At 40.6% G+C, this 27,273-nt stretch overlaps 1 protein-coding gene across 6 annotated transcripts in view; it reads left to right on the forward strand.

The window, feature by feature from the left end:
• Positions 1-27,273, forward strand: part of STARD13 (StAR related lipid transfer domain containing 13) — a 246,924-nt gene that overhangs the window by 188,472 nt on the left and 31,179 nt on the right. For 5 of the 6 annotated variants that reach the window (XM_039718245.1, XM_039718244.1, XM_039718248.1 and 2 more), the window contains 2 exons: positions 20,706-20,777; positions 22,801-22,882. In XM_039718245.1, coding sequence (XP_039574179.1) covers positions 20,706-20,777; positions 22,801-22,882 — 154 coding nt within the window. Of the gene's footprint in view, positions 1-7,406; positions 7,480-20,705; positions 20,778-22,800; positions 22,883-27,273 lie in introns of those variants that run through there. The other variant, XM_039718250.1, reaches the window with a different exon arrangement.

Here is a 27,273-nt window from a genome sequence, read left to right on the forward strand (position 1 = left end):
GGAAAAGATACTTGTGAAAATAAAACCAAAAAGGAGCCCAGCAGTAAGGAATTCTCTATTTTGTTGAAAATACAGGAGAGATGAAGGATGTGTGGTTCTTTTTCAGATCTGCTTCTTACATAAATAGTACAATGCATGCCTTATGGCACAATCCAGCAAAGCAAGCATGGAAATAAATGTTAGACACATTTATGTGCAATGATTTCAATGACAAAAATCTGTTGAAAATTTTCATCAGGAGAACAACCTTATTCCTTAAGACAGTGTGAAACTGCACAGTTGGACCCCTTACAACAGAGTTTAAATTTATCTTTTCCTCAGAAGAAAATTACTTTACATGTATCCTTTGATTGTGATCTAGGTTACAGGAATATACTGCTGTAAAAATATAGCATTACTGGAATTTTCCAAGTCCCAGAATAATTTAGTGTCCAAATACATACTTTATCTGATTTATGGCTTCACAGCCATGTCTAAGCCAGTAGTGCCAAATAAAATTTTCTTTACTGTGATATGTATGCTGCTCTTTTTAAGGTATTTGGAATGATGTCTAATATTTAAATTAAGCAAAAGTTTCCTTCTAAAAATACTCACCTATAGTTGTATTTTTAACATACCATTTCATCTTTTACATTTTTAAAGTGTAACTTCATTTCTTACAATGTCAGTGCTTAAACATATCTGTGATATGCTTAACAAAATCAAGGACCCAATACATGCAAAAAAACATGAAGTCATGTCCTACAAGGGGGTTTTTTTTCTTAATATTATTGTGAAAGAAAGAAAACTTTCTGTACTTCAATAGTTTACCAATTCCATTTAATGCCTATCTCTCAAGAAAGCAAACAGACAAAAAAAAGAGCGAATTTGCCCTCAGCTCCGCATATATGAGCAGGTTCCTGACACCTATGTAGAAATGTGTAATTGAAATAACATTTGCATAAATTCCATTTAGTAAGGATGCATTAGCTGATTTTTTTTTTCTTAATATTATTGTGAAAGTAGTTTTCTGTACTTCAATAGTTTACCAATTCCATTCAATGCATATCTCTCAAGAAAGCAAACAGACAAAAAAAAGAGCGAATTTGCCCTCAGCTCCGCATATATGAGCAGGTTCCTGACACCTATGTAGAAATGTGTAATTGAAATAACATTTGCATAAATTCCATTTAGTAAGGATGCATTAGCTGATGTCAGTGAATGTGAGGACACTTAATCAAACAGTAAATAGTAATGCATGTCTAAGCATTGATCAGTTAATGCAGACATTGCCAGAAAAATTAAATAGATCATGATGTCCTTTTGTTCTTTCTCTTTATTTAGTATAATATGCTGTTGCTTTCTAAATCTCTTCAGGGTCATTAATAAAGAAAAATCTCTTCACTTAATTTTGACAGCTGCGTAATTGGGGTGCTAAATCATCCTCAGGATGTAATCAAAATGATTCTACTATGTAACAATTCTCTGGGTTTTCTACTTAGTTTAGAGCAGAAGGGAGAGATTTTGGTAATTGCAATGTCTTGTATTACCTTAAAAGTCAAGCACTGATCATTATAATACAATAGTTATATTGTAGAAAATCTCCAGGTCACTTGTAAATAAACATAACTCAAAATTCAGAATAACCACTTTAATATAAATAGTTCCAGTGTAGGAAAATCTGATCCACAAAGACAGTTTAACAGAATTATAGGATCTGGTTTGCCAGAATCAAATCACAAACCTGCATCACAATCTGGAAAAACAATAATCACTAAATCTGACACCCAATCATTACTTTAGCTACATAAAATGCATCAAATAACTACCTGAACTCTAGACTCTGAAGTTTCCTTTATCCTAGGAAATTCTGAGAAAAGGGCGGTGATCCCAACACCTCTGCGGTTTCAGCCTTTGGTCAAATGCTATGGTCACTAGTGTACACAATCAACCGAATCAGATTTCTTGGATTTAGTCTGAGAAACAGCAGTGAGGCAGGACTCCAACCTAAAATCATATGCTAAGTAGGAGGGATTTCAGCTAATGTTATCCTTTGGAGTTATGCCAAGCTGCTAATTCAAGTGCCCAGTGCATGGTAAGGTTTCTGTAGTGCCACTCTGCAAAAGAGCAGCTCAGTTTGGCAGTGGTGCAGAGAGGTACATGGAAGTTCAGCCAAGCCAGGTGGCTTGTGGCCACTGCAGCATCCTCCTGGAAATGACCTGCCCATGCTCTCTGAGAACATTTTTTCTGCAAACAGGCTATGTGCTAATTTCTTGATACACCCTCAATTTTCATTGTATAATAGCACTAATGACCTTGACAGAAAGTGTTTCCTAGGGATTAATAACCATTTGAGATTTAATGACCTGAGGCTATGCCTCAGGCCATCAACTCCTTCAAGCTGCTCATTAAATTCTTAGGGTACACAGTCTGCTTCAATCACTTCTGCTTAAGCATTTGCTCAGTGTCACCTAATAACAATATTCTCCCTGAGGTATTTCCTCTTCAGAGGCCCTGGAAATGTGTTCATCCTTAGACTTTTGGGAAAATAACTCATCATTAATTTTTTAGGTGATTTGTGTTTCAAGTCAGAGCATTTACTCAGGCTGTCACTGAGCTTTTAGTGTGAGGAACTCAGTAAAAGTGAGACAGTTAAATTCATAAATTGCACCTTGAAATATAAACTATTTGTTCTAGTTGCTTACAATCTCATAATATAAATCAAGAGCCAGTAGCCTCCAGCATCCAAACACTGGTGGTTCAGCCAAAGGTAACTTCTTTGAGAGGTGATTTTGGACAGGCTACCACTTTCTAGCAAAGGCTGGCTTCATACTAGCTTTAAAAGACACCCCAAATTCAGATCTGTGCAGAAGGAACAAGATAGAGCCATGTTGCTTATTGGAGGAGAAATGCTCCAACAAGCCAATTTCTCACTGATGAAATCATAAGTCAAAGATTGTGTATTGTCCCATGTTATGGTACATACTTGTGAAGGGTGAACTTGTTTTTCTGTTGAAGATTTTTCATTTAAGGGAACATTCCTCCCTTATTCAGATGGCACCAAGCACAATTGGATCTTAATTAAATCTGCTGCTGTGGTGTTACATCGTGTTCCCTGTTTATTTGTGTAAGAGTGCAGCACAGCATGCCAAATAGGCATGGCACAAACAAATTGCTATTACAAGTTTCTTCCCAGAGCTTCAAAACTGAGAGAGAAGAAAATGCTTGAGGAAGAAGGCAATCAGCAACAGTTGTGGGAAGCTGATACAGGAAGCATGGTGCAGAATGATGTGTCTACAAATCAGTTATATTGTCCTCACATCAATTACAAGAATCTTCTGGTGAGGCTCTGCCAGGATCACATTCTCACATTTGTCCCTGTTGTGCACTGAGCAATCAGTTCCCTTGTTATGTCTGGGGAGAACTAGGAACAGGGCTCTTAGGGAGCTGGAAAGTGGAGATGCCTACCCCTCTGTCTGGGAACACCTGCCCTCAACCTGATTTTAACTTGGAACCAGCCCTGTTCTTTGAGCTAATATCTTTGTCCAGAAGCTGCCCACATATTCAGGGAAAGAAAAGCATTTTGCTGGCAAATTCTAAAAGTTTAAAGTGCTGGGAGTTGTTTATAATAACATCTTCATCTTATAAAACAATTAAGAAAACCTGGATACCAAGAATGTATTGTATCAACTGCAGGGGGGGGATTCCTGATAATAGAAGCTTAATTCTAGTGAGATATATATATATAACACATGCATACATACATATATATGGAATATATACATAGAGATATATATGGAATCCAGCAGATGAATTGTTCATCAATGAGGCATTGTGGTGATTAAAGAGTGAACAACATAAGTACTTGGTTGTTTATGTTTCAGATTAGTGGATTTTGAGGTCAGGTAGCTAATCCCATGATACGCTTTGTGTGGGAAATATATGCTGTTTGTGGTAAACACAGAGCACCTACCCAGGAACGTTCCTACATATATCTCAAATCCCATTGCAAACATGGATACAGATCACTACACCACCACTGCAAATGGTGAATATCAGGTGCAAATGAGTGAAATTAGGGACCTCAAGTCACACCGTACATTAGCAGGATGTGTCTCACAGAAGAATCTCACTGGAAATGTCTTTAGCTTTATCTGCCTGTAGATCCCCTATTCTCTGTATTGATCATAGAGAAGAATGAGCTCTTTCTGTGCACAAGGCATTTTACTTCTTTCACACATTAAAGGAAATATTTTAAAGGAAGTACCTCCTTCTCTCCCTAGCCTTCAGTAGCACCTAGGATCAATAGTTCCAATACAGTTGCCGATAGGTGAGATGATTTCCATTCTTTATATCTGAAAATCCCCATGAATGTTAATAAATATTCTGCATGCATGATGGAAGGCAGGTCATCTAGATATTTAAGTTCTGACATGTCCTATTGAAGGCTGTTTTATAAAACCAGCCCCTCTACTGGGAGCATTACTGTTGTATGGAACACCCGGGTGTGGCACTGACCCAGCTCTGCTTCTTCTGGCTGCTGGTGGTTTGAAATAAGCATGCTGGATATTTCCCATGTAGATTTTAGGTGTAGGAATACAGCTCTGGTTGGAATTTCCTCTCTAAAGTCTATTGAGAATTCAAATGAGAGCCAGATGAGTTTTTTCCTGTTCATTTAGAAGAAAAATGCAAAACATCATGAGAAACTTTAAAACTCCAACACTCCCTGAAAGTCCCCACCACAATAACATTTTCCTGAAAATGTGCTTTCCAGTGGGATTTGAGCTTGCAGGTGATAAGCGTTCATTATGTTTTTCTACCCCCAATGAGGAAAGGCCAGATTGGTAAACAATGAATGGAGGAAATTCTTTGAAATACATCTAACAAATAGGAGCTTTGTAGTCTCTGTTTTGAGGCTACTTTTAGCAACCTCAAGCTGGCTTTGGCTTGGAGTTATGGAAAGATTAATGAAAGCCCCAGCTCTCTTCCCAAAATCAGCATCAGCCAATGGAGTATCACAATTATAATTTTCACCTTTTGGCAGTGTTGCCTTCCCTGCACATCCTCCAGTGCAGGTAAAGCAGTGGCTTCCAGGCTGATTTGTTTGGGTTATTGTTTGTCCTTAAAGATGAAGTTGTACCAGAAAATACTGAACTGTAATTTTCAAAGCACCAATGTGATTCCTTAGCAATAAGTAAGCTTTCAGAGCCTAATGCCATGGCCACAGAATAGTGTGGGTAATGGGTTTCTAACTACCATTACAGTGTAAAAAAACACTGCAAAATGCAAAGCATCAGGCAAAACATCATGAGAAATTTTAAAACCCCAACACTCCCTGCCAAACATAAGCCATCTCCTAAATCAAAATACCTTTATAATGTCTTCAGTTTCAACCAGTGGTTTCAGAGCAATATGTGGGCTCTAAGGTGGTTATTTGCTGTCTTTAAGTGCCATTTTGCTGAGATTTCATATTCAGATTTAGTCTTCTCCTTTCAAAAATTGAGCTGGGCATTTTTTAATGGTAAAATCTGTAGGAGAGTCCATCTTTCGTAGGCAGCTGTCTGCTTTCTGCTTCTGTTTCTGTCTGGAGAATAACTTATCTCATCATACTTCTGGCATATCTAAGGCTACACCCTGCCAAAATCTGAAAGTGGAATAAACCATCAAAAAATGTCAGATTCTTAAAAGTGCAGACCAAGGTCAAGTCTAGAAAAAAATGTGCTTGGAAAAAATAGTTTCCTTCAAAGCACACACAACCAAATTTCAATCTTTGTGTTTATCTGCATATCTGTATGTCATTATTGTAGCTCTGGACAGCCAAAAATGTCTCATGTCCTCAGCACATACTTTCATTCTCCTGGCCTTGAGGGGACATGAACCCAGAGCAACCCTGGAATCCTGTGCTTCATGGAGCACATCTGGAGATGGGGAAGGGCTGATCCCAGAGGCAGCATAGCAGCTGGCAGGAGCTTCCCTCTGGAGCAGGTCTGAGTGGCTCTGTGCCCCTGGGGACAGCTGCCACCTTGCGCTCAAGGTGACTTCCAAAGGAGGGATGTGTCCTCACACATTCCTTCAGGACAAGGGCAGCTGTTGCTGTTCGGAGACTTCTCAAGGACCGAATGCAAATTTGGTCAAAACAAATTGAACCTCAGGCCCCAGGATTTTGAATAGCAGCCATCTCTCATCTCTTCTTTAAACAGGGTGTTTTAATGCTTTGCAGAATTACAGAGTGAGGCATGCTGCCTTCCATCTCCTTAATCCTCTGTAAATTTACTCCTAACAGCTACTGCCAAAATACAGTATGGCACTTGCACAGCACATGCTTCTTCAGTGATGAGCACAAAGCAGCTTCTGTTCAGAAGAAATATGTTGCAAGCCCATGAGTGACACATTGTGAGTGTTGAAGATTATGAAACATACTCTGAAACTGAGCAAGCCATAAACACTTCATTTTTCAGAAATAGTCACATTACCTCTGTCATTCTGCTTGGCAAGTGTGTGTGTGCAGGCTTGGTGCATCCACGTAGCACACGTGGAACAGGCACCAAGTGTTTGAACCCGTGGTGTGCCAGCCGCGCTATGGAGTTCAGAGGAAGTATTTCAAGTATGCACTTCAGCCCTCTTCTCAGATTTTTATAAAAACCCATGGTCTTTATTTGTTTATTTTCTCTTGGCTGGCCTCTCTCTTGGACTAAACTGACCTTAAATTATAGCATGGACTTATATTCATTGATCTCCTGGTGAATGCTTTCTAATTGATGCAGAATCAGGTCATGGCATAAGGCAACTTCTGACTCTGGGTAATATCTGCTGGAAAAAGAAGTGTGTTGTATCTGTGGGCAGATAAAAAAAATATCTCCAGTTTAAGAGGCCACTGGTTTGTTAAAGTGGTAAAAGAAAACAAGCTCATGCAAGGTAAATATGTGGTCCTCATGGATTTGGAGCATATTTTGAGCATAGTACACGCTTCAGCATATGTAGTCTAACAATTTTGCTTCCTAAGGAGGGAAGAATAATTTTTCCATTTTTAAACTGAAGTGTAAGCGTTAAGCAATGTGTCTCCTTTCCCACTGAAAGTCTAGCTGGGCAAGGGATGAGTCATTTACTTTCCAAATATCTAGCTGCTAGCACTGTCTAGAGACCAAACTATCTTTGCCCACAGTCAGACCAGTAATGATTCAGACAAGTGGGAATGTGCTCTCCAGCAGTCAGAGAGCAAAGGGACTCCATCCATGAGATGGTAACTGACATTGTCCAAGTGACTTCCCATTAACTATGGGAAGATTAAGAAATAGTTGAAATTCATCCAGCAAGTTAAAAAGTGACAGGGTCTGTATTTCACTGACATTTGCAGAGCCAACCCTTCTGTATAATTCTCCTGTTAGCCAGCAAGAGACATTGACATGAAAATAGGAGGCTTGTGCTTCTTTGGTAGTTTTGGTGTCCCCTGACGGGTACCCCACAGATCCACTCTCTGGCACCAGCAGGGAGCAAGCACTGGTAGGTCTCCAGCCTTCCTGTTGTCTCCTTCCAGTCTAATATATGGGACATAGCTGAAGGCCAGGGTCTGGCTTTATAGAGTGATAACTGCAAACATCTAACTTATCTAATCTCTTTCATGCTATTTGATAAAAGAGCAATTTATGTCTTTCCTGCTTATTGCTAAAAATAAGAGGAAAAAAGTGTAGAGAGTTGTTAGTCCTGGGTGGTGTGCTAATTAGCTCTTTGCTAACTCTGCTTCATTGCTGGCAATGATTATTGTCAAGTAATTAGAGGGTTCCTATGAATCTGGCTCCCGTTTGCTCTGCAGTGTAACAGGGGTAAGGAAATGAGAAGTGTCAGTACTATGGATACCCAGTGTTACTTCTGCCATAGCAGAATTTCCTGTTATAGGAAACAGTTATTTTGGACAATGGCTTATTGGATGGAAACAGGCCTAGGTGAGCTGAAGAATGGAAAATCAGTATTTTTGCTACATTAAAAGTCTGCTCTCCACTTGGAGGAGCACATAAAACTCCCACGGCCTTCCATTTAAAAATGTATGGAAAGGAAACTAAGGGCTTCAGCCAAAAGTCTAAAAATAATAACTGTACCATCATAGCCAAGTTGTCTGTTCCTTCTTTTCTCCAGTATGAATGAATAAATGTTTATGAGCAGCTATCTGAAAGAATTGTTTTAGCCTGTTTTCTGGGTGTTGCTCTGTAGCCATATGGACTGCAGCTTTCATTGTAAAGGGGAATGAACAAAAAAAAAACCAACTAATTATTTGTATGAAGAAAAATCATGGAAGTTTGTTAGTTCACATGTCCAAAACATTTGAGTTCATTGGTAAAACTATTGGCTCTGTATCATCCCTTTGGATGTTCAAAAATCATTTAGATGTACATGTGCTACAGTACATCAAAATATCTGCAGCCACCTGGCAGAAGAAGACAGGGCTGGGTAAATCATAGTCCAGTGTGCTTGAGGAGGCAAATGAGAGTTAAATGTTTTGAACATCTTTGAAAATCTGCACCCTAGCAGTTCAGAAATTTAAATATCCTTAAAATTCTGGCCCTGGACATTGAAAGTTATCTGTTTCTATTCAGTGAAATTAAATAAAATTTCCATCACATGATGGATGATAGAAACTGAACAGCTGTCTGAGCAGTAGCTCTACTGCTCTAACAAAGAACCTTAATTTGACTTTCCCACGTTAATACTGTTTACATGTTAGAGAAAATTGTTTGAAAGGCACTTTTGTAAAAATGGGTGCTTTTGTGAAAACAGAGTGAGGAAAGATGTTCTTTTTTTAGTAGGTGAGTAATTGTTTCCTTTAATCTCTTTGTTTTTTCTCATGACTCTACAAAGATCAGCACACAGCCGTGTAATTAGTGGCTCTGGACTAGATCATGCTGAAACACCCACTGGTGTGACTCCAGTGTTCTTACAGCACTGAATAGTCAAAGCAAAGGGTAAAATTTAGTTCACAATAACATCTTTCCATAAGAATATGTTATTTCTTTCATCACTGAAATAATTTAAAAAGTTAGTTGAACCATCAAACAATGGAGGGCATCTGGCCCAACTCCTGCTCATGGCAGAGCCAGCTTACCACGTCACATCTGGCAGTGCCACAGGATCAATCCAGCTCCAAAAAGGAAGGTATTCTAAGTTCAGAATGTCCAATAAAAGAAAATACTAATTTGCATAGAGTATTAATTTACTGATATTTTCATTTCCTCATAGAGTCATAAAAGACATCATGGTAGCTTTCTTTAGTAATATTCTTACAGAAAATAGCAGCTGGAATAAAGCAGTAAACAGATATGGGTGTTTGATCCTCTCAGAAATAATCATAATAAAACAGTAGCTATCCACAAATAAAGTTAACCTTCATTTTATAAATTATTTTTCACTACAGTCTTGAGGCATGATAAGATGTTAATAATGTTGATATACTTCAATAGCAACAATAGTGGTATGGTTGTGAATCAGAAAAAGACATCTGGGTTTGTAGGTACAGGTCTTGCCTGTACTTTCAGGATAATGTCAGCCCTCCTGCTCCTGGATTTTAAGTAGATGACAGTTTCTTACAAACTGTGTGAATAAGTCACCATCTGTTGTTTGGGGTTCTTTTTCGGAAGAAATACACAGGATGTCTTTCTCTATAGGCCCTTGCATGAAAAGAGGTAATAAGGAAACAGTGGGATCTAAAACCAGATCTGCTTGTAGTGTTAATTAGCTGATAACAGCAGATAACACTGATAGCACCAGGTGAGAGCTCAGCACTCTGCATTGCATTTGCTCTGCACAAGACATGGATTTGGACCTTAGTTTTGAATATTTGAACTCTGCTCTATGTGCTGTGCTTTATCAATGTTCCTGGCACTACAAATTACTCATCTCACACAGAACTGCAAAAGAAAGTGTTTTAATCTTAATTTTTGATAAACAAGAACTGTGAAGTCTTCTTTATTAATACATCAAAGTATTATCTCCAAGGGGAGTTACTTTCATATTGATGTTCAGTGTTTAATATAAATTCACAGCATGAAGACCACCTCAGATGGGTAGAGTTTCTCTGATGTATATCTGATTGCCCGTATGTAATTTGAACATCTACAGAACATGAAGGGCATAATCAAAGAATAATTAATATGTTGATAAGGAATTACGTTTTGTTCTACTTATCTGCATAATTCAGAGAGAAAGTTTATGATGACAACATCTATCTTTTGGGGTATTGTTTACATTTTCATTCAAATTATATCATGAAACATTCTCTGCATTCCATAGTGCCTTTCATCTGCCGAGATCCAATTACTGTCTGACCAATTAACTTCAGTATTGCACACATGCAAACCACGTTGGGTATTGTGGGAAATGTAAGCAAGGCATTGAAGTCTGAAACTTGACCTCCAGTTTAGGATACTGAGCTTGAAAACCCTGATTTCCAGAGACATTAAATCTTTGTATTTAATTGGAGTTACGAATACACATAAGAGTCAAAACTAATGGTCAGACCAGCACTACATTCTCTTGGGAGCCCTCTGAATGTCAGGGCACTCCAGAGACATCTTGTATGCTGCCTGAGTTCAGGCTGTCTGGAAGTCTCCCCTAGCCTTGCAAGAGATGACACTTTTCAAAACCTTGCAAGGACAGAGGGTGGCTGCAAGCTACATGTAGTGGGGTCCATCTGCTGCATCCAAATTCAGACCAGATCTCAAGGGCAGAGCACCAGACAAAACACCTTGGGCACTTTATGTGCAGTGAAGAAACATACCTTGTGTACAGACTGAAGAATTTACTGCTCTAGTGATTAAAGTATTAGCAATCTAATAAAAGAGTTGGTCCAGCTACAAAGATAATAGCACTTATAATTCCAAGTATAAAGTTATGGCAATTTTCCAAGTAGTGGCACAGTTGGAATTGATACATATATACTTCCTATCAGCTATTCCTCTCCTTGGTATTGTTCTTATCTTTCCTGTGACTTTCTGGGTTCAAAAATCAATAGTGATAGTTTTCCTTAAGATGAAAAGAAGTGTAGAGGAGCTTACAGCGAGTCTTCATCTGAAATTCTTCACTAAGGAAAGTATGATGTTGCTGATGGAGATATCTTCCTCCTTACTGTTGGGTCAGATCAGGGTTATTTTTACACACTTCTTGAAATAGTCAGACTCACTGAATGGTTGAGGTAGGAAAGCACATCTGGAGGTCATCTTGTCCAACCCGATTGCTCAAGCAAGGCCACCTGTAGCCAGCTGTGTCCAGGTGGCTTTTGAATATCTCCAAGGATGAAGCCTCCACCATGTTCCTCCCTGAGGAACATGTACCAGTGCTTGATTACCCTTACCCTTACAGGAAATAAGTGTTTCATGATGTACAGAGCCTTCTGTGTGTCAGTGTGTGCCCATTGCCTGTCACTGAGCACCACTGAGAACATCCTGGCTCTGCTCTCTTTGCACTCTCCCTTCAGATATTTATCCTCACAGATGAGATTCCACCGAGGCTTCTTTTCCCCACACTGAACAGTCACAGCTCTTTCAAACCTTTCTTCATCTCTCAGATGTTCCAAGCTCTAAATTGTCTTTGTAGCCCTGTGCTGGACTCACTCCACTAAATCTATATTTTGCTTTTACTGAGGAACCCATAACTAGATACAGCACACCAGGTGTGGCCTCACCAGTGGTCAGAAGAGAGGAAGAATCACCTCCCTTCACCTGCTGTCACTCTTCCTAGTGCAGCCCAGTGTGATGTCTGCCTTCCTTGGCAGAAGGGTACATGGCTGCTTTGTGTTCTCTTGGTGTCCACCAGGCACCCAGGTTGTTTTCTGCAAAACTGCTTTGTAGTCTTTGGGCTCTTCAGTCTTCAACAATAGTGCTTCAGTAGAAGATACATGACAAGAATATATAACAGACATATACAGCATGAATAGGTACATATAGCTGCAGTTTCACTGATTACTTATTAATAATGTCTGTAGGTACTGGACTAGCAATGGTACATTGCAAAAATCTCTTTATAACACATCCAGGGAGCAAGAAGTTTTCTAAATACCAGCTGGACACAGTATTTCCCTTTTCAGTGTGAGCTCAGCAGCTATTCCAATCTTCAGGCCGCCCTTTGGTCCATAATACATGGAAGTTTAGATGCTGCCTAGGTCTCTTAGCTTGGGAACCCAAAGGCAGAAACTTGTAAAAGAAGAACCTGTTTTCAAAATTAGTTCCATAGTGACTCTAGAAGTCACCAGAAATTTCGAAATATATCCCAAGGGATGGGATTGTTACCTCTTCTCTACCTATTTGATAGTGTTTCTTCCACATTAAAAATACTATGTACTTTATATTAGAGTCCTTAAAGACTCACGTTTTCCAGACCATTATCCAAACACGTTTTCAGTGGGCGTACAGTGCTCATGTATAAGAGCTCTGTTAATTCTCAAGTCAGCAGTTCTCAGCTTTTGAATGACAGGCCAAATAGGTGGGATGGGCAGTGTTGTGCTGGAGAATGGGTGGGTGGTACTCTGTCCTCCAAGTCTATATAAAGCCAAGACTCATGGGGGCTGTCAGAAGGCAAGAAAAAGAATATAAATCCTAATGGGGAGGGAGAAGGATGTGAAGGGAACCAAGTTCTTAATCACTTTTGTCCATTAGCAATACCACAGTATTTTTCTTAAGACTAAAGGGAGGAGAGCCTGATGTCCTTGTCAGCTCTCTCTCTCTCTATATATATATGTTATGCAAATTTATTCTATCTCATAAATTCTGTTAGTGGTTTCAGCTGGGTGAAGTAGTCTCCTTGTTTCTTGTCATAAACTGCTGCAGCATTCTTTTGTGCTGCTGCCACATTTCATCCTAATGCAGCTGCATTTCACCCAGGGATGAAGTGATCCCTATATATAACTTTCTCTTCAGTTTTTATAACCATTTAAAGGGCCTCAAGATGAGATGTGGGTTGCAAGCTATAGTTTTATTAGTTTCATCACAAAGTGCTGCATTGTACAAATCAATTGTAAGCTAAGAAAAGTGGCTTTGAAGTGATGCTTGAAGATAGAGATTTTTTTTGGGTTAGGTGGGATCTAAAATCCTATTTCAGGAATTTGAAAGGAAGATGGCAAAAAATGGGAAACAAACTAGTGTGAAGTAAGGTTGTATGAGCTGAGTGGGCATGTGGGACAGTGGGTAGCAAAGATGTCAGAGAAATGAATGATGGAAAGTTAGTTTTAAGTGGTTTCAGAGTAGGAGACATGGAAAAGAAAGGAGAAAAGGAAACCAGTAGTAAATGGGAATTATTATGATGATAAGGAGCAACCAAAAATCTCAAGGGGATGCTCAAATGAAGACCTGAATCTCTTGTTTTTATCACATTACTGGACCATATAACATGGATGGGGTTTTCAGCATTGATTGGGTCTGTTAAACATCTTTGCAGTGTTATTAATGTTATGTCTGAAAGGTTCTAATGTTTAAACCACTTGGTGTCCAAATCTCATTGCATTCTTATGTTTAGATGCCTGATTGTGCTGTACACCCTGCTACCAGGAGTTCCTTGGAAGTCTATATAATGGGAGAATTCCCCAGGGAGTTGATTTTATGCTAGACTTTCAGGAACAGTAATGGTTGCCTGAGAGAGTGGCTAATTGCTCTGAAGTAGGAGTCCCTCAGGACATTTCCTAAGGTTTTTATTGTGTCCCTGCATGCCTGCTGTCTTGGTGTGCTGGCTTCTTCGGTGGCCCCTGCAAGTCACCTCTCATCTTAAAGAGCATGTGGAGTGTAGCACATTGCACAAATGTCTCTGCTGCGCTGCAAACTCTGATTTCCCTGTTGCTGTTTGCACAGCCTCCTTGTTATTTGCATGAGGAAACTCATTGCATTGTATCCCTAGCTCTGATGATACCTAGCTGTAAAAAATACTAATACAGACACTGTTCCCAGACCTGTAAAATTTTGTGCTTGATAAACCTGCTATAAATCTCAGATCTACCAGTATCCCATTAACTTGGGAAAAGAATTCAGCATAATCCTTTCACTGAAGGGGGATGTAGCTTCCTAACTCCTTGCTGGAGTAACACACCTTCTTTTCTTGGGAAATGCAGCCTTGCTGAAGATAAAAGGCTGATGAGAAGTCTCCCAAATGGCCCGTACAGAATTTGGTTGCAGTAGAGAACAAAACAATTGTTGTAGTCATTGAAAGAAACATTTAATACAGTCCCACACGATGTGTGAGTAAGAGAAGTGTCAGTAGCTCGGAAGGAAAAGCTGTATAAGCTGATCATCTAACCAGGAAAAAGCCTTTTCATAACACTGTCTTTAGCTTGGTTTCATTTATTCCTTTCTGGAGAATTCTTCTCCAAATCTGTGGTGGTAGTAGTGAGTAGTCAGATAAGGTTCCAACTCCAACTCGTCTGCTGATACCAGTGTCATGTGGCAATATCAGTTCAGATTGCCTTCCTTCTTTTTTATTCCTTATTTTTATTAATCTCCCTGCTTTTGTGCTGTGTGTAGAGTGAATAGTAGTTCCCAATTTCCTATTTTTGTATTACCCCTGATTTTATACCATTTTAGCATAACCCTTGCTTATTCATCTGCTCTCCAAGGTAAACAGTCACACTCTTTTAATCTCTCAGCATACAAGATTCTTTTTTTCATGTTCATAAATAATCAGGCTTCTCACTTTCAACCTCTCTAAGAAGTCACAGCATGAATGGACGGACATATTTGACTATTACTCACCAAGGGTAAAGAATTACACATAAAGGAACTACCCATGAAAGATCTTTTTCTATTGACATTTAAATTATATTCAGCCACAGTAGGTTTAAAGGTCCGTATTTTATTGTAATATTACTAGTACCACAATATTCCACGAAAGGTTTAAGAGTATTAAAATAACACTTTGACAGTTTTATTTGTCCCTTCCTTGCAAAACATAACCTTGTCTCTAACACTAATTATATGGCATGATATAAAATAATTCCAATGAAATTCCACTTTTGAAAACCTCATTATCAGGATTTATTGACGTGTGTGCACCATACTGCAGTAAAACATATAAATTCATTGTATGCTTATGGTTTATTTTATTTATTACATATTTGTACTATAAATGGTAATTTTACGCTGGATGGTAAAATTGCTGTTGCGTTATTATTGGAATTATTCTGGAAAAGTCCTACAGAGTGGATGGGAACGGGGTAAATCATTAAGCCTCTACCTAAAAGCATGAAAGGTTACTGAAAATTGTATCTGTCTTTATTAAATTGCACAGGGATTTTTCCTTAGGGAATATGACAAATTTCTAATTTTTCCATGCTCTATGCCAACTGCTTGCACTAGTGAAGTGAGATAATAATACAGCAATTAAGGCATTATCCTGCTCTTTGCAAGCTGTAGATCATGGAATCATAAAATCGTAGAATGGCGTTGGTTGGAAGGGACATTAAGGTTACAGTCCCCCTGCAGTGGGTAGGCAGGGACACCTTTCACTAGACCAGGTTGCTCACAGATGATCTCTGGTTTTGCCATGAATTTCCTACATGAGCTGAAAAGTCATCTTTTCTCATATTTACAAATGTATTCTTGTTCTTTCCAATTTAGCACCCTTACACCTTACTGTAATCTATTTTCAGAGCTCTGAAGAAGCTTTGTAAATGCCACTCAGTGGAAACCTATCAGCCTTTAGTGGTGCATCATAGCTGAGGGATGGTAAAGTGATGCATTTAAAAGTATCAGAAATTTGGAATTTGGATTGTCCAGATTTCTCAGGGTAACTGAGGAGAGGCATAAACCTATTTTTATGGCCAGATAAGTGTCAGGCATCTAATTCCCAGCAACCTCACCTCTAACTTGTTTATGTACTTCTGAACTGGTTTATATCCCCATCTTTGAAATAAGAAGAGTAACATAGATAAATAGCCTAAAGACTGTGAGATAGAGAGCCAGGAGAGTAATGGCAGCCATTGCAGCATCTCAGACTGAGCTGCAAGGAGAAGCTGAAACATGCTAGAGCTACACTCATACAGCTTCAGCCTGAACTGGACTTTTCCAAAAAGCCCATCTTCCCTCATGAGCACTCTTCTGGGGAGACATCAGAGTGGTGGCATTGCTTGTTGGTGACTTGACAGGTTCATGGGACACAAGAGTTGTACCAGGACATGTGACACAAGGTGGTCTGGGTGCCTACAGCTGCCTGGAGCATGCCTCAGGTCTAAGACACCATCAGTGTTTCCTCCCCAGGAATATTCTCTGGTTTACCTTTCATAGGGTTCTGCAGCAGTTCCTGAGAGTAAAAGGTATTTTACCACCCTGGGTTGAGCTGAGCCTCCAAACTGTCCCTAGAATGCCAGGTAGCCTAGAATTTTCTTCTGGAAGACGCAGCACAAACTCATCCTGACAGTTTTCCTCCTCTTGCAGGAAAGAGTAAGACAAGGACCAAAAGTTGATGTAACCAGACTAACCACTTGCTCACTGATGTGGCTCACAGTCAAATGCACTTCTTTCCAATTAATTGATTAATCATTTTCTCTAACATTCCTAGATATTTTATCTGAATGTACTAGATTAGATTTTAGTGGTGAGCAATACAGTGGGAATACTAAACTGAACATTAACAGTGATTTGTTACAGAACATGAGCAATAAAGGTTATCACATAAAGTTGACATAAACACAATAGATGGGGTAATTATGTACCTTATTTATTCTTGTTGCTAAATCTTTCACTGCATTGTGCAAAGGGACATCTGCATTTTTAATAAAAATGTAGTTTAAAAAAAAGAGAGAAACACTAAAACAGAGGACAGAAGAGACAGAGACAAGGGCAGAAAGGCAGAAATAAGATGAAATACTGATATCTAGACAGAAAAAAGGAAAGGCTATAGTAACTAGGTCTTAGCATTGATATTTGTAGATGGTGGTAAGATTCCAAGCCTAAAAATGAATTCATTTACATGAGTTTCTCCTGGCAGAGCTTTGCACCAAACAACTTTTTAGATTTTTTAGACTTTTTAGATTTTTAGACTTTTTTGTTCTCCTGTGCCCTTTCAAGAGGGAAGAATTGTTCCATTGGTTTGACTTTCTTGAGCTTGTTAAAGTACAGCTAACGTAGATTAAACAGAAACCTTAGAAGATTTGAGTCAGTTTGCTAATCCAACAGCAGACCTTTCCCACTTTTGGAGGGTTAGTTTTCTACCAGCTTAGGGGTTTGAGCTGGGTCTCTGAAGGCTTAGCCAGGAGCTGGTGTGGCACGAAGGAAAGCAGAAGCAGCCAGCTGGAGCTGGATAGGCAGGGCAAGGATGTCCCCTTCAGTGGCAGCTGGCTGCTAGAATGTTTGTCTGGCGTTGGGGAGAAACAAATCAGTTTGTGAAGAATCAGAGAAAGTGTTGGGAGAGCAGGAGAGATGACAAACAACTGTCTCCATTTCAGCCCCAGAACAGCCAGAGCCACCCACACAGTTTGTGGGAGACAAGCTCAAACCTGTTTAATACTAAAGATGGACTGAAAGCCAAGAGCCAGCTGTACTCTGAATACTTGTCACATTTCTTGAGTGAACCTCTCCTCATTCTCCTCTGAATTATAACTATCAGTAGAAAAATGAAATGGAAAAGAGAAATTTGTTCACTTCCAAGCTTCTCTAGAAACTGAAAAAACTCCTTAGAATTCAAGTCTCGTGAGACATGCTGACAGTTGTCAATATTTGGGACTGAATTATTATCTAGCTTTAATAATTAATGATTGTTGTTAACTGCTACCCAAGCAGGTGGAAAGCAGTAGGCAAATTATCCCTAATTTTTTTTCCCGCCATAGAGCAGAAAGAACAGTAGTGCATAAGGACAAACCCACCATCAGGTGTGCTGGGGCATGCAGCCTTTTTGGTCCTGCCAAGGGAGATGCTGCTTGGGAGTCAGTGGTGGCTCATGTGCTTCTGGTAGGAGCTGGAGGAACTGTGCCTCCTGCCAGCCTTGAGCCATGTCCTCTCTGGAATCACTCTTCACACCATGACAGCCCTTCTCTGAGCTGTTGACAAACTGCCTTGGTGCCACCTGTGGACACGTGTGGGTTTCCAAGTCCTTCAGTGTTGCACCAAGACAGTGAATCTGCTGCAATCAGGATCAAACCCCTGTATTGGCCTGGACAGGGGAACAGAACTGGGACAACACTGCTAAAAGTATTTCTATCACCCTCCATTGACACCTCCACCAAGGTATTTTTGGTGCTGCACATCTCTTCCCAAAGAAGTCTTCACTAATGTTTCACTACAAAGTAAGAAAAAGCAAATATTAGGACATGGGCACAAAAATAGAAGACTAAACTTAGCATGTCAAATTATTGTTCAAACATTGCAGTATGCAGTAATAAAAGCATCTGTATTGCATTCACTTGGATTATATGCCCAGGGCAAAATAGTAGAAATCACCTTTGATGTTTGCTGAGGAGTGAATCCTTTGTTGTGCCTTTTCACCTAAACTGTAGGAGGGATAAGGGTGGAATGACTGGAACAGGTGCCCTTAGCCAGCAGGAACACACTTGTATGAGCAATGTCCTCTTTTGGGCTGTGCCAGCAGCGTGGTGCACTTCTCTCCTCCTGCTGTCCTCTGAATAAGACCAGGAAGAGAGATATGGGAGAGAACTGGGAACTGATACATGTCTTGAAACTCGGTATCATGGAAGATTAGCAAATCTTATTCAAGGCTGAGGTAGTAATTCAGAAAATGAGAACACTCCCCAGAAATGCCTTCACGGAGGATATAAAGTCAAAGTTTTGAAGGCAGAAGCTAATCAGTCAATGATATTTGACTGAATACAATGTGCTGCAAACAAGCTCACCAAAAAGAAGTGAAAAACAAACCAAAAACACTACAAAAAAAAACTAAAACCAAAACCTCAGAGAAGAGCGAGATCTACTTTCTTTGTTATTCCCTATAATTACTCACCCATTGCAACCTGAGATTTTTTAGATCTCATTTGGGCTGCAAGAATATTTCTCAGCAAGTTCCTCTGAGCAGCCAACTGCAGAAAAAATATTGAAATATGATAAGCGTATAAGAGCATTAAATGGTAGCATTTTCCATCACCCACAGCCTCTGTCAGTTGTGTTTTCAGGCCAGATGAAGCTAGAATGTACGTACAGCTGTTCTGAGTTGTAAAATACATTTTGAAATGGGATTGATTTGTCTGTGTTTCATGAGATTGAATTAAGCAAAAGAAAAAAAGTATAAAGACTTGTCTTTTTTCCAAGCATTTAATAGAAATAGTCTAACTGGAACATAATAGAGATGTGCTTTCAGCACACAGATGTGCTGTAGTGAGAGCCACGTTTTATATAAGCTGCTTATTCTTTTGTGCAGTGTCAAGAACTGAATGTACTTTCATACTCCATTTTTTGGCCTTGATATGAACTAATGTCAAAGCAAATGAAGACCTGGTGGTAAATCCTTTTCAGCACTGCTAATGATTGTGACCATTGTGGAGCTGTTCCTGGCTGTCTAATCATCTTTGGGATATTGAGCTTTTGATACATAGACCTCGTATTCTGAATTTTGATTTCTGCTACAAAATTTGCCGGTGTGATTCATTTTTTAGGGGATCAGAAAGGTGTGCAGGTCACACACTGCAGAGTATATTCAAAGCAGATTTTATAGTGAGCTTCAGTGGGTAAAGTCATTAAGGGTATAATGAGTGATCTGAACAGAATTACATGGGCAAAAGTTCACGACAGCATGTCTTACCTATAAAAATGCATTTTAGTAGAAAACTGATTTACAACTGAATTTTTTTTCACATGCAAGGCAAAATACGCAGAAGATCAACTGAGCCTGATCACCTTCTTCCAGTTCCATTGTTTGCTTTATAGTTAAGGTTTTGTATTATGTCTGTCTAGATTTTACAGCCACAAACGTGCCAAAACCCTTGACTGGTTCATTCAAGTTGATTAATAAGCAACATAAAATGTCTACTTTCTTTAACACCTGCAAGCTCTCTTTCTTCGTGTTTTGCAAATGTAAGAGGTACAGATATGTGCTTTGACTTTGATCCTGTAAACCAAAATCATTCAAGTGGTAGATCCTGATCTAGGTTTGGACAGCAAAGAGATTTTTCCCAGGTTTGCTCTGAAACCTCTGTGTGGATGAGCCTCTGTTTTCAGTTGTTCCCCCATCTGGTCCAGGAGCAGCTGCACATGCAGGCAGTACAGGTGCTGGGCAGAGCTGGACCCAGCATGCTGCTTTGCAGAGTGTGAGCCCATGGAGCTTGGTAAAAATAGAGATGTCCCTGCAATTGTCCCTTCGGTATCATGACACCTGCACTGGTGTTTTCCTGTCAGAAATTTCCATGGATTTCGTGTGGCATTCTGCTCCTCAAGAAATGTCAGAACAGGAAAGAATGCAGTGCCTGCTCCTGTCACCCCATTTTCACCCTGCTCCACCTTCACCTCTTGCCAGCAACTTGCCCTTGGGGAAGGGTAGACCACAGAGCCACAAACCTGGCTGAACAACTTCTGCTGCAAGGAGATGGCTGGCCTCGTCCCAGCCAGCAAGTGGCTTTGTGCACCCCAGGGCCCTGTGGAGACAGGCAGGTTTCTTAGAGGGACTCTCTTCTGATGCTATAAAGTGGACTCAGAGTGATGACTGTACTGTAACAGCAAATAGATACTACCAAATTTCTTTGTTATTTCTTTGTAATTGAAAGAACTTCTAATTCAAAATAACAAAGTGTGAACTGTTTTCTCTTTCCTCTTTTTTCTCAGAAATCGAAGCAAAAGAAGCGTGTGACTGGTTACGTGCAGCTGGATTTCCCCAATATGCTCAGTTCTATGAGGGTAAGTAGGTCTTTCTCCTCTTTTTCTGTGGTTCTGAAAGTGCACTGGGTCCTCGCCAGGAGAGCTTGCAGTCAGCCAACTCCACATTTGACTGAGTTATGGCCATGGCTGGATGCTTCACAAAGCCTCAGCTGCTGGAGTCAGACCAGTGCATAAAGAAAAGTAAGATTCTTACCCTTGTAACCATGGGAAGTTAAAAAAAAAGGGCGGGGAGGGTAGGGACATAACTTATGTAAACCTCAAAGGTTAACAAAAACAACTACAAAATATCTAAAAACATGAGTTTATTTTCTAAAAATTTTATGAATCGTACCTAAAATAAGATTAAGACACTAGAAGTTATCGGAAATTTCAATCATGCCGAAAATAAGACTGAAAACTCTGCAGAGTTACCGAAAGTGAATAATTTGAGCTGCAGTTCACAATTGCAAAGAAAAGCTGATAGTTCAGTGCTACCTCAGTTGAATGGTGGTGTCCCCTTCCTGGGGGTTAAGTTCATGCCCAGGGAAGCAGTGTCCCCGAGGGCAGGGTAAGAGGTTGCACTGCTGCTGTGTTCTGTAGTAGTTTGGGAACTGGAGCTGGGTTTTTCCTGCTCTCCCCAGCTCAATGTTGAGAGGGAAACTGTGGCTGAGCCTCGTTTGTCCCAAAGTGCATGTTCTCCCTGCCAGAGACACAAAGCTCGAGCCCACTCGGGCTTATTAGCAGGATCTCTGCCAAACACCTCTGGACCCCTTCCAGGGTCAGCATGAGTCTGCAGGCAGCACAGATCCACTCATGGAACCAGGGCCAAGGAACCTCATGGGTCAGAGCCAAGTCTGCCAGGAGTCAGCTCGGATGCCACCCTCCCCTCGTGTGGGGCTGAGGATGGCAGGGAGTGGGATGCTGAGGATGCCCCCATGGCCAGCTGAGCTCCATCAGGGCCCAGGTCCTGTTGGGCTGCTCGGGTGCCTGGGGGCAGGAGCACCACTCAGAGATGCTCAGGTGGCTCCACAGGAGGCAGGCAGACTCTGTTAAATCCAGCAAGGAACTAAGACTAATAAGCCTGCCAGACCAAAACTGACAAAATGTGTATGTAGCACAGTCCCAGGGTAGCCAGCAGCACTTTTGTGTCTGCCTTGTATTCGGAGTATGTCACATACTGACTGCACCAGAGAAAGGGGTGCCTGCTGCCTGCTTAACTCAAAAGGATGTTCTCTCCAAAAAACAACCTGTGCTGGGTTCCAGCGGTTCCCATGCAGTCAATATGTGCTCTAGACAGTCTATGTCTCCAAAAACAAGGTGCTTTTCACAGGCATCTATTATGTCAGTGTTGAGCAGTAGTGTCTGAAAATGCTGGCTGAAGTTCCTGTATCCCAGCATCCTGCTGAGGTACCTAAGCATGGCAGAGCAGTCTGGAGAGCAGCCACAGCACTGGAACCTGTCCCACTGTTACAGAGCTGTGTCACTTTTCATTGCAAATGTCAGCTTCCAGCATACTATTCTGGCTTTTTAGCTAATAATTTGAATTATAATTCAGTTTGGCATTTTGGTTTTTTCTTTATTTGGGGGTTATTTGAGTAACTCTCTGTCTGAAATCATTGTTATTTGGACCTGTTTTAAAAACAAAAAGCAGAGAACATTTCTGGGGCTTTGGCAAAGTCTGTCTAGCAAATAACTCATTAAGCCACTGTAATGAGAAGGGAAAACCTTGTTGCTCATGCAAAGGGTGGTGGTAATTCCCTGATCTTGTCCTTTTGTGCTAGGTGCTAAAATGAACAGCTAACAATGGAGTATTTTTTAAAGCCAAAATGAAATAGTTTTGCTGTCACTTTAATGAAGTGGATGTTCAGCTATACCTCTAACAAAAAAAAACCCAATATGGTGTCGAAAGGGTCACAGATACAGCTGGAAGGGAACCAGAGCTGAGTGAAATTGGTCATACTAGATTTCAGTGAGCAAGCACGTGCAAAGCAATTTAAATGTAGACAATGTGTTTTCACTTGAGTAGCAAGTGGTCATCTTAATACTGTGTCTCATTTTACAGACTCCCAGTTTCCCATTGACATTGCTGCAGTAAAGAAAGATCATGATTTTCTTGACAAGGACCTTGTAGAACCTCTTTGCAGGTAAATAACACTCCAAGTTTCTTTCCTGATAATGTAAAAGCATGAGATGATTTTTAAGTGTTGGCATAGCAGCAATTGAGGTGTGTGCTTGTCCAGGTGCATTAAATGATGAGATCTATAATGCCACCATTCTGAGTTAATTTCTCTTACAGAAGATGCTGCAGTAGGAGACCCACTACGCTCACAGAAAGCATCACATAATTTGAGAAGACCCAAATCCAATGGATTTGAAATGGATTCTTTTTAAAAACTAGCAGTAGTGCAAACAAACCCTGAATAAATGAGAGTCACATTTGAGTTGCACATTAATAACTCTTATGTCTAAGTCCAGCAAAAAAGATGAAACTTCATTGCAGAGAATTCAGCAAGCCCTTTTCTCTGGCAGCAGGCACGGTTTTCATACTGATGTGATTCCCTTGGTACTCTCATTTGTCACCAGTAACAGAAGTGGGACCAGCCCCAGTACTACAGACCCCCCAGTAGTACAGATGCTACAACTGATCAGTGCTTTGCCCCTCCCAGCTGTCCTGTGTTTGCTGTTTATCTTGCTTTTTATACTCTGTGATGAATATACCATACTGCATTGCTCAAGTCCTGTCCCTCAGGACTCAAGACACAGCAATTCTGTGGCAGTTTTGCAAAACCACATTGCAGAGACATTGTTCCCCTCTTCTCTCCCCTGTGCTCAGCTCAAGCTGGGTTCTGCTCCTCTCCTCTTCAAGTCAGGACAAAGGAGCATCTGGCCCTTCACCAAGCAGGCTTCATTACATGTTATGGAAACTTTCACAACACCAACATCAAGATAATTGGACAAGACTCTATTTCCCTTTCTGCAACTGTGGCTAAAGTCAGCAGAGATGGCTTTGGGAATGCTGTTTCACATCATACTGTAGACTGTAAGGATTAATGAGTTTGTGGTGGAGGAATGCAGAGAAGATTTCTGAGAAGTACCAAAAATAGGGCTGGAAGAGACTTCATCTAGTCCACGTCTCCATCCCAGGCTATGCACCCCTTCCTGGCAGATCCAGGTCGTCTCTGGGCATAGCTGTCAGATTGCTTTTCTAAAATTCCCCTGCTGCAAGCGAGACCTGTTGCTTCTCATTCTGTCTATTGTGGCTATGGGGAACAGAATATTCTCTTTCTCTGTGTAATAGCCTTTGTGTCTGAAGGTAAATCAGTAGCAAAGACCTGGATTTTCCAGTGATCTCTTTCACAGATGCCTGAGAACAAATTGCAGTCTTGATCCACTGCTGTTCTGTGCTGCTTGCTGAGAGAGATTGCTGTGCCTGAGATACACACACCTGAGATACCTCCTTCCCATACATATGTACTCCCCCTGCTTCAGTCTGGCATGATGGAAGACATACTTTGCTGCAGTTTGGGAACTGGAAAGTGATAGAGATAGGAGATTGAGATCTCTTCCCCTCTGCCCTTTACCACAAAATTGAAGGACCATTAAAAATGCAAGAAAGATGTTTGTTTCTGCCCCTTTCTTGTGAGAGAAAACAGTGAGATAGTAATTTCATAGCTCTGTGATTCTCCCTAATCATTCTTCTCTGGAGTAATTGGCAATGGTGTTGCTACAATCATGGTCACCAGGCATCCAACACCTACACGGCTAAAAATGGGAACAGCTTATCTCTTGCTCTTCCAGCTTCTCTGTAGACTCACAGATACACCTACAGTTACACTATGCTGATATATTTATGAGGATTATTTTGCAAGCTGAGAAGCTAGAGACTTGGTTGGGTTGGGGCTTTTTTCTCTTTTATTAAAATATGAGGGTTTGGAAAATTAACTAGCAGCTAGATAGATGCACTCACAGGAAAAAATACTTTACATTAGCCTAAATCAAGGGACAATGATGAGACCTATAGAAAAAAAGCATAGACACAGATATTTCCACACTTCAAAGATAAATGGGTCTATTACTCTCTAACTACTACTTCTGTAATTATTTTATTCAGAAGACAATACCTGTTTGCTTGAATTTTTGTTGGGAGTTTTTAAACAGCTTAGATCTTAAAAAACAATAGCTCCTTATAATATTAGAAATGCAAGTATTATGTACAGTTTATGTTTTCAGATTGCAGACATTTGATTGGATGTAAGTCAGCAGCTTCAAACCCTTCACTGAAAGCGAGCTGTAAAAAGCCATTGTATCAAATGCCAAGATTCAGATTCATCAGAAAGAGTGAACAGTGTCAGCTGCTGCCCCCAGTTCCAGCTTTGATACTCCATGAGCTATCAAACCAGCATCTTCCAAGTTTTCCAGTGCAATGGAATATCTCACAGCTCAGCTGATCACTGTGGCCAGTTCTCTGCCCTTCCTTTGCTCTGCAGTGGTGTTACTGCAAGGTGCATGACGTGAGAGCTGCAGGCTGTGATGCACTTTGAGAAATGAGAAAGTCATAAAAGGCTGGTTATTGTTTCTGTGTGCAGATTCCCAGGTTGGCAGTCAAACTTCCATTCTTCCAACATTCAAAGCTGCCCTTGAAGCTATGCGTGACCAAGCCATCACACTGACTAATAGTGCATTCAGCTCATAGTGCTGAACAAAATGGGCTTCTCATTTCTTTTTGGAAGATAATTTTGAAGCTGAAATGCCAGCATGGATAATCAGTTTGAGCAGTTTTAGCTCTGAATAGTAATAGCATAAACACTGAATTTCTCTGCTCTTGTGGGTTGAAATCAGACTCTCAATCTCATTTTATACTCAGTTTTCTTATGGCATTGAAGTATACCAGACAATGAGAGGCACAAATGAGAAGGAACCTTTTATTAAGGCAGCTGGTAGTATTTCAGTCAGAAAGTCTAAGACTCCCTGTTGTAAAAGATTTCAGTGACCTTTTTGAGATATTCTAACATTCCTGCTGTTTACAACATAATTTGAAAATTTGGCAGAGTAAAAACCAAATTTGAGGCCTTTGGGTTAGAGGCGTATCTATCAAGAGATTCCACTCAGATTTTATTGAGTAATGAACAATAGAGAATTGCCAGGCAATCTGCAGGCAAACGCTGTCATCCTGCCAAAACAATAATTGAGCATGAAAATTTTATAGCTGTGTCACGTCCAAAATAGCAGCAACCAACTCTGCTCTGGGAACTCTTGTGGCTGCTGTGATAAGAAGGTGAGAAGGAGAAGCCAAGCCACGTTGTACTTTTTGTATTCACGTAAATACGGTGACTAAGAACATGAAGAACAAGTATATAACAGTCTGATACATAGTTCCCTAGACCAAGCTCTTAAAATTTGAGCTGTGCCAAGCAGTCTTTTTTTCCATGCATTTTATTTTTCCATAGCTGTTGTCTCTCAGACAGCTTGTAAACAAAGTGAAGGCTGGTGTATGGGATGGGACATCCTCCCACCAAAGTTCTGAAATGGTGGATGCAAATCAATGGATGCAGTCAGTACCATCTGCTAGGTTATCTTGCTCTAGGTGCTGTTGGGGGATAAGCCTGATTCCCCCCACATGAAGGACAGAAAGCCGTGCTCTGGAGGCAGCAGAATGGCTCCCACTGACTTCCAGGAGAAAGTACTTATCTCATGTGAGCCTGGAGCCTACAAGGTGACTCCCTTAGTAGCAGCCACAATACAAAGGTGATAGGACTAGAAAATAGTATATTCTCTTCATGCACAAAAGTGGTGGAACAGGGCCATGCCAGTGCCAGCCTGGCACAATAGCCCTAATCATGCTGGGAGGACTCTTATTCAGTGTTAAGACCTCAGTAAAGCCCAGCATCAAGAGCTTGATGTCCTCTTCCCAAAGCTGACAGCGCGAGAAGAAACCAGGCATGGACATGTGTACGTAGCACCTAAACTTGGTTAGGAATAACAATAAAACAAAGAAACAGTGTTGTGGTTCCCTCAGAAGGCCATTTACAGAACCACACAGCATGTTTTCCTGGTCAAAATCCATAAGAGAGGGCATTTGCTGATCTGCTGATGCAGGAGACATTGTACTGTCCATGCTTGTGCTCCCCATGATGCCTTTCCTTCATTGCTGGCCTGTGGCCCTGGCTGCATTCCAAAGCACCTGCTTGAAAGTAGCTGCAGAACAGATCCAGGGATCCACCTGGAACTCAGACTCATTTCAGAACTGTCTCTCTATCACTTGGATTGCTCCCTTTTACTTGGATTGCTTTTAAAGCAGGACAACAAGTCCCCCACAAGGTTTTCCAGCTGGCCTGAGCCTGCCTAGCTACAAGCTTGTATTTATTTGTAAACACTGCTCAGTGCTGTAAAGAATGCAAAAGGAGGAGATTTCCTGCTTCTGAAGAACTTCTCTCATAAGAGTTAACAATTACAGCACTGGGGTTGGGATTTAGAGCCCTAAAGACTTGTGTCTATGGCCATCTTAAATCTCCTCTGAGAGCCCAGACTTCCATGG

This window comes from Passer montanus, unplaced genomic scaffold (genome assembly GCF_014805655.1).
Source record: "Passer montanus isolate IOZ18808 unplaced genomic scaffold, ASM1480565v1 scaffold4, whole genome shotgun sequence".
NCBI lineage: Eukaryota > Metazoa > Chordata > Aves > Passeriformes > Passeridae > Passer > Passer montanus.